Source organism: Notothenia coriiceps, unplaced genomic scaffold, assembly GCF_000735185.1.
Source record: "Notothenia coriiceps isolate Sejong01 unplaced genomic scaffold, NC01 NC01_scaffold00015778, whole genome shotgun sequence".
NCBI classification, from domain to species: Eukaryota; Metazoa; Chordata; class Actinopteri; order Perciformes; family Nototheniidae; genus Notothenia; species Notothenia coriiceps.
In genome coordinates this window covers 46,715-55,322 of record NW_011348479.1, presented here as the reverse complement: position 1 = coordinate 55,322, position 8,608 = coordinate 46,715, and the positions used below count along the sequence as shown (strand labels likewise).

Here is an 8,608-nt window from a genome sequence, read left to right as displayed (position 1 = left end):
TGAGGTTTCTCCTATTTTTCCCTTTAAACTGTGGGTTTTCTCCGGAAGTTTTTCCTTGTACGATGTGATGGTCTAAGGCAGGGGTCACCAACCTTTTTTAGGATGAGGGCTACTTTCAAAAAATAAAGCAAGTCGGGGGCTACTTTTACTCCTCTTTTTTTTGTTTTTTGCAGTGTATATATTTTATTTTTATATATTATATGCTTACCTTTAACCTTTGTGTGCTGTTTGGGTTTGTGGGACCCGTTTTCAGTGTTTACTAAAAGAAAATGTATGCAATTTAATAATTTTAACCTGCTTTATTTGGGGGTGGACCTCACATCCTCTGGGGCTCACTCTCCAGGGGGGATCTCACATCTTCTAGGGGGGTCCTCACCTCCTCTAAAAGATTTTTTTTTTAATGTTGAAGTGAAATGCACCAATCTGCTGCACTTTGAGCACAAAATGAATTTATGGATACAGCTCTCAACACTCATACTAAAGGGAGCTGTATACTTTTCAATACTCCAATCATCTTTAGAATATTATCACAACCAATAACAAATCATTTAAACTGGTTTATTCTTATCTTATGTTACCTAATTAGCATTCTTTCTTTTTATTTATGCATATTTTACTAATCACTCCCCTTTTAAACTGTTTTTTGTATTGTCCTATAGTACACACTGGAATGACTTCTTACTTTATCTATATTAAATAGATAAAAGTGTGTTGGCAAGATGGCCGCAATGTGGCAACGTCGGTCTCCATTGGGCAGCAGCGCGGGNTATGATTTAGGTTTCGTTTATGCATAGAGTAGATTATTTTAATTACATTTCCTTTTTTGTTTTGGATTTGCTTGGCGAGCTATTTTTAGAACATACCCGGCGGGCGACTCACGTTGCCCCTGCGGGCGACTGAGTGCCCGCGGGCACCGTGTTGGCTACCCCTGACCTAGACATTAAGTAAAAGCTGGCAGCAGATTATTTGATGCTAACCGTCCATTTGTCCTGTCCGTGTGTCCTGTAGCTGAGCTCATATGTGAGGTTTCTGTTCAGAGAGGANTGAACTGATGGAGACATTTTTATTTTCCTGAACTGGTATTTCCTGTGGCAGGTATATACAAATATAATTTCAGATGTTGTAATTGACTTTTCATGACCTAGACATTAAGTAAAAGCTGGCAGCAGATTATTTGATGCTAACCGTCCATTTGTCCTGTCCGTGTGTCCTGTAGCTGAGCTGATATGTGAGGTTTCTGTTCAGAGAGGAAGACGAGGGGTACGGGCTGGACCAGCTGAGCCGCCGGCCTCCATCACCTCCATCATGGGAGGATAGATTCACAGGTGGGCGGGCTCTCACTGTACAACACAAAAACACATAGCATTGAGACCACGATGGAAATCATTATTCGAGCAAGAATACTTGAAAACAGAGAGGTTGCTGGAAGGTTTATTGAAGGGCATAGGCAAGGAAAACAGAAGATGAGCAATACAAGTGCTTGCCACCATCTCTTTGCTAAACCTGCCTCTGGTCTGCATATTTAACTGATTCTTAGACAAGTCATAAAGCAAATGTTCTCTAGTATAAACATGCCTAAACTCCAAAAAACAAGGCGCCTCGTAAAGATTAAGATGAACGTCAAAGCTGCCTGTTGTGCCCTAAGACTGTCACGATCTGTGTTGTCTTGTCTTTTTCTGTCTTTGGTTTCATGTTTTATTTTGAAAAGTCTTCACCCCCTGTCTTGCCTGTTGCTTTCTGTCTGTTTTCCCTCCTACCTGATTACCCGATTGTGTTCACCTGGTGCCCCTGTGTTTTCTCCTCCCTCCTCACCTGTGTCTTGTTTGTGTGATTAGTCTTGTGTGTATTTAAGTTCTGATTTTTCTGTCTGTCATTGTTGGTTCGTTGTTTGTCGTTGACTGTGTTCACGAGGTAGTGTTCTGTTTTGTTCCTTAAGACCTTGAAATAAAGGTATTTTTTCCTGTTTATTCTGCATTTGGGTCCTGCACCCTAACAAAGACCTGCTTAAATGATTCCTAACATCGAAAAGGCCATTCTAAAACTAAAATATGTATAAAATCAATTGTATTTTGTAATGTACTAATAGATATGAATTAGCTCAAACATTATTAATAAAACATGTTCTTTTGCTCATTAGCACAGTTCGTTATCTAAACGTACAGTGCTGGGAAAGATCCAGAGGCTTGTGTGGGACAGACGAGCAGAGTGTGTTGTTCTCCAGGAAGAAGACGGTGTGTTTGATGCCGATGGCAAATGTCCGGGTTTCATATCGACACTGGACAGTCCTGTGCTCTCTTTCATCTTCAGCACCGCAAGGCAGACACTGCTCCCTGAAAGGACATCAACACAGAGCTGTGGGACAGAGAACATGCCAGAACGACATATTGCCCATTCATGATGTCAATTAGTTCACTTGGGTTTTGAGAGAAGAGCCACACTTCAGATCACCTGCTCACATCCAGCCTTGTTCATCCATCATTCCCCACCCATTCATCCCTTTCCCGAATACCTCATCCTTACCTCGTTCCCTTCGTTTGCTTCCTACATTCACTCGTCCCTTCATCCTTTGCTTCCTACATTCACTCGTCCCTTCATCCTTTGCTTCCTACATTCACTCGTCCCTTCATCCTTCGCTTCCTACATCCCTACGGCACTACATCCATTAATCACTTCTTTCCTTCATCCGTTCATCCCATCTTCCTTTGTTTATCCCTCCCCCTTTCTTCCCACATCCCTTCAAGCGTTCATCGCTCTGACCCTCCAACCCTTGGACTCTCATGCTTCCCTTGCTACATCCCTTATTTGATTTATCCTTTCCTACACCCCTTCGAACCCCATCCTTCCTTACCTATCCATTTATCCCTTCCTTCCTACATCCCTATGACCCTTCATCCCTTCTTTCCCTACATTCCTTCAAACGTTAATCGCTCCCTCCCATATTCCCTTTGACCGACATGCCTCCTTACTTCAATCCTTTTTCAGTCATCCCTTCCTTCCCTTCGACACACAACATCTAGTTGCTAAATGCTAGCTATCCCAATATCATGTCTTCACAACGAGCCGGCCCTCAAGCATCCTCTGTTTTCTCCCCTGATCTTTTGCCCTCACCTGTTGTCTTCTGTCTTGAACCAGAGCGTCAGGGTTGTGTTTCTGTGCTCCCTCCAGCTGCAGAGGACATGGGACTTGTAGTCGTTGTGGCATTGTAAGGATTTCAGCAGCGGAGACACTGGGTGGAGAAAAGGAAGTGTTGTTTGTTGATTACTTTGCTGAATGTATTTTCTTTGCTGTTGTGTTGTGCTGAATGTACTGCAAGCAGTGTTCAGTTTCAAGAATAGGAAGTTGTACAACAAGGCAAAAAAACATGAAATAACCACTAAGCCCTGCATTCAAAAATACTAGAAGTGTAAAGGTACTATAAGTGTGTATATTATAGGACAATTCATTTCTTAATGTGCGTATAGCATTTCTGGTGCAAAACGTCAAACTTATAAAGATGTTTATGTCCTCAAACCATTGAGAAAAAGGGACACATATACCTATTTTTAAATGAAAACAATTTGAGGAAATATGTTTTGGAGAAAAGCAATAACATTTAAGGCGGTCTGCTTTACTTGAATGATGGAGAAGTTGACTTCACAGTGTAACTTTCCATAAAGAAAACATTTAACACTTTGGAGAACCTCAGTATTATCGTTTGTTAGGTGAACAATTAATCACATTTCAAAGGCTTCTAGCATGTAGTGTAGGGGAAATCACTTTTATTATATGCACATTATTTATCAGCTTTCTGTCAGATACATTTAAAAGTACAAAAAGTATGAAATGTGGTGGAGTAGAAATATACAGTACAATATATTCTTACGAAGTACAAACAACCCCAATCTGAACTGAAGTCAATCTGTTACATTTGAGAACATCATTTACGTGATGTATCACAAAAACATAACAAAGGAGCATACCTGAGCAACGATCCAATGAATAAATAAATAAATAAATAACTAACTAAATAAATTAATAAATAAACAAACAAACACACAAATAAATAAATAAATAATGAATAAATAACTAAATAAATAACTAAATAAATAAATAAACAAACAAACAAACAAACACACAAATAACTAAATAATAAATAAATAAGAATCAGAAATATTAAAACTGAGACAGTTTTTAGTATTTCATTCCAAAACAATTGTGAATATGCCATGTGAAGAGACTTACCGTTGCTGCTGCTTTCGTGTACAGAACAGCGGTCTGGAGCACAGCAGAGAACCAGAGGAGGGAGCGTTGACCAAAGCATTACCCAGTAAAGAGGCATCATTCCTGGGCACACACACAGCCAGGAGCCTCTTTTTGTCTGGGGTCTGTTTCTGTAAACTTCACTGTGCGCGTTTACATCGTCCAGAAGTCTGATTGTCCGGACACAGTCAGAGTCAGAGAAAGGGAGAATGAGTTAATTTACTAGAAATAATGAAGAAATGAGTCACGACTCCACCAGCAGCGATCACTTCTGCTTTAAACGTCTGCTTGTTGTGGGAAGTCACCACACATCCGCCTACCTCTTATCTCCCTCTCACATGAGATTAAAACACACACACATGCTGTCACTGGGGACTATCAATAAATAAAATAGCAAACACTGTTGACTCAGATGAGCGGTTTTATCACTCTGCCCTATACCATACTGTGTATGTAAACAAATACGTATTTACAGCTTGCACTACGCTTCAATCTTTAAAACCACACCTCTTAGAAAATAAAAGTTAGTTATACTATTCAGTTTTGCCCAAATATAATTGACTTGTAAGTCATTTATAGATTTGGTTTTGTTTTTAAAGTGTCATTATCTGCAAATGTTATTCCCACTTGTATTTTAGTGACATTAAACATTTCAAATGTATTGCTTTTTTGTTATATCTTTATTTTTTATCCAAAACTAACACAACCATGTCGTTTCTGAATGTCCATCTTGCTGAAGATTTTGTATCGACTTCTGAAAATAGTTATATCAATTCAAAGCATTGTTTGCATGTTTTTAAAATACAATTTTGTATGTCCATTTAATGATAACTGTTACGGCCCCAAAGCCTGTGGCCTGTGAGTGTGCAGGTGTGTTGCAGGTCCTGTGATGGGGGTGGAGCTGAGGAGGCCAATCAGCATGACTGGGGACACCTGGCCGGAGCCGAGGTGCTACTTAAGCCCAGCTGCCCGGATTCACATGGCCCCCGTGACTCTCTCCAAGACCGCTGCACAGGGCCGTCCCTCCCTACAGGCCGATCATGCAGACTGCGTGGGGCCTCACCTTGCGGAGGGTGCCTCATCTTGCGGAGGGGGCCTCATCTGAGCCGAAAATGCGGCGCACCGATGTGCTTATGCGGCGCAATTAGTGTGGCGCGGCACGGTTTTGCCGCTGCGAGGCTCCACTAGCACGCCCCCCCCACTCCCCTCCCCCGTCGACGCTCGCGAAACAGAGGCCCTCATCATATAACTTTGCGTGGCCAGGGACCGACTTGCCGCTGCAGGAAGACTCTCGCCGGGATCCTTTCCCCTCGCCCATCCTCTCATATTCTTGGTGTTGTTTTGGAGCTGCCACAATAAATGTGCCGTGGTTTTTGGAACCGTCGAAAGTCTCTCTCTCTCTTTTCCTGTTGTGGCCTACGAGCCGGTCATAACAACTGGGGGCTTGTCTATCGTGAGTATCAACCGGGAGTTAGTTTTGCTGTTTTGAATTTATACTTTTCATATAATAGAATATGAAAAGTATTTTAAGACATGATGTTGATCTCCTTTATTGACATTTAATTTTTCAATTCTATAGGTTCCTGACTATGATTTTAAGATATATTTGATGGTAGATCCTTGGCAAACAAACACAAGAAGTCATATTTAAACTTAACTTTAACAAAATCTTACATTTAATCCTTTTTTAAAAGTTAGAATATATTTTCAAATGAAGCCATACATATGCAATTAAAGAGGAAACGTGAAAATATAACAATGTTTTTTTTGAAAGTGAGAAAAAAGACGAGGTGTGATATTGCATCAACCAGGGGGAATTTGAAGGGTCACTCAGGCATAACACTGCTGTTGTTTACAGTATCGGGGAGGAAAGCCCCTTCAGGAGAGTGTGGGAAGCAAACAGTCACACTGATGCTGACATTTACCACAAAATCACAAAATCAAAGGCAAACTGAGATTTAATCCAGATATATCCCTGGAAAATGTGATTATGCAAATGACAGAAAGCATGAAGCAAAACTGGAAGAAATGCTGTTGCCGACATTTCTCTTTACCATGATATAATTACTCATTCGCAATATTGCAACATTTCTTCTATTGTCCAACTATTACGGAAGTCTCTTTATTCAGAAAATTCACTGTAAATCCGTCCTGAGTCACAGAGGATGTCATGTCATCCACCTTTTGTTATCAGCTCTAATGAAGACAAGATGCATTTTGACTTCCTTCTTTCAGAAGAATCGCCAAATAAGAGCTATACACACATGAATATTACTGTACTGTTTTTAAGGTGATATATACAGTATTCACACAATTTCAACCCTATGAAAAGAAACCTTATTTAAGTATGAATGTGACGCTACCTACCTTAAGAAAAATACTTGTTTCCAGTAAATCCTCCAGTAGCATGCTGTACTTTGCATGAAGATGTTTTCAGAGTTTCCTTTGTCCGTTTTTTTGCTGCTTCCTTCTTGTTGGCCGTCTCCTCATGACAACGTCAAAAACTCTATGGGAGTTTCCCAGTTCCCCCTTTCTGTGACATGTAAAAATGTCAGGTTCCCAATATCACATTTCTCCATTTTATGCTTTGGTCATTACTTTTCCTATTCTTTACTAGATTTCCTTATTGTATGTTACAATGTTTACTCCAGTACATTTCAGAAATACATTTGTATTTATTATTTTATAGATTTAAGATTTTACAAACAACACATAGTATATGATCAGCTTGTAAAATACGAGGTATTCATGTTATGACTTTTTACTGTGCCCGCTTTCTTATCAGTGAGTCACTCTGGTTGTTCAATTTTAAGTCAGAGCCGCCCCCACCAACCCACATGGGTTTCACTATCACTGAATCAAATTAACCCCAAAAACACAGATATACAGAAACTTCTTAAAGGCGGTGGGATAAATACAATAATTTATATTTTTTCACCTGTTTTGATCGGTTGAGTGCTGATTGAAGTCCTTTGTTCAAAAAAAATAAAGGTCACGACATATATTTATGAATAAAAATATGTTCCCATACACAAAACTTAATATTTAACTATGGAAACTTATTTTCTCCAAGGTTACTATTTTAGATACAAATATGTAATATAAAAAGAGATTTTGTGTAATAAAATGAAAGTTAAAAAAATGCTTTGTTTAGTAGAAGATCATGGTTTGGGTTAAAATATTGTGACATAACTTAATTGACATACTTGAGTTTACTAAGATATGTATTCAACTTAAGTATGATACTTTTTGTAAGTTTAAAGAAGTAATTACAAGTGAACATTGGCTTTTCGTTTAACATGCTACACAACGTGAAAGTCCCGTTTTTGTTTGCTGTAGTGTAAGATACGTGGAAAATGTTGTGGAGTAAGAAACTCTCCAAAGGTAGAAGATCCCTGGTTAGCTCCGTCACATTACGTACAGAGGTTAAAATATGTAAACATTTACTTTTTAGCCTCACATGGGGCACCAACAGAGGCCTCTTGAGTGAAAGTGGTTGGACCCATCCATCCACCCCCCAGAGAAATAATAAGTATTAGCTCAAACTTCGTAGACAAAGCATTTTTGTTGAATGGAAACAACATTGTTAGGAGACCAGGAAAACGTTTAAACAAACAACGATAAATGCTACTTCAAATGCGCTTTTCACCTCGATATGAGGTCCGTAAAGAATAGAATAGATAGAATTCCTTTATTGTCATTGCACCAGGTACAACGACATTTAAAAAAGCAATCCTCGCAGTGCATTTCCACATAAAACGAATAAATATATATCTATATAAACATATACACACATAAACATATGCTCACACATCCATACCAACATGCATACATGCCCGCACATAATTTAAATACAGTTTACAATATAAAAAACACAGGGATGATATTTTGCATCTCTAATGTCGATCAGTTAATAAATGAATAAAACTATTAAAAGCAGTTGTAACTGTTCAGTTCACCGGTTGACGGTGTTCAGTTCTCGTATGGCTCTGGGGTCGAAACTTTTTTCCAGTCTGTTTGTCCTTGATTGAATTGACCTGTAGCGTCTACCGGAGGGCAGAAGAGCAAACAGGAAGTGTCCAGGGTGTGAAGAGTCTGCAACTATTTTGCCTGCTCTGTTGAGGCAACGTTGGCTGAAGAGTTCCTCCAGAGAAGGCAGTGAGCAGCCGATGACCTTCTGGGCTGTGTTGAAGACCCTCTGAAGGGGTTTCCTGTCCTTTTCTGAGCAGCTGGCACACCACGTGGTTAGGCAATATGCCAGCACACTCTCTATGGAGCAGCGGTAGAAAGACACCAGAAGCTTCTCCTCCAGGTTGTTAAGTGGAGTCGCTGCTGGGCCTTTTTTACAGATGTTGACAGACCAGGATAG

General features: G+C 39.8%; 1 protein-coding gene across 1 annotated transcript in view; it reads right to left on the bottom strand.

Moving 5' to 3' along the window:
• Positions 1–1,170: 1,170 nt before the first annotated feature.
• Positions 1,171–8,608, bottom strand: part of LOC104949132 (uncharacterized) — a 7,755-nt gene continuing 317 nt past the window's right edge. Inside the window, exons 2-7 of the mRNA XM_010775413.1 lie at positions 8,290–8,577; positions 6,607–6,724; positions 4,222–4,409; positions 3,109–3,226; positions 2,161–2,330; positions 1,171–1,340 (exon numbers count right to left, since the gene is read on the bottom strand). Of these exons, the coding sequence (XP_010773715.1) occupies positions 1,171–1,340; positions 2,161–2,330; positions 3,109–3,226; positions 4,222–4,409; positions 6,607–6,724; positions 8,290–8,577 (1,052 nt within the window). The remainder of the gene's footprint in view (positions 1,341–2,160; positions 2,331–3,108; positions 3,227–4,221; positions 4,410–6,606; positions 6,725–8,289; positions 8,578–8,608) is intronic.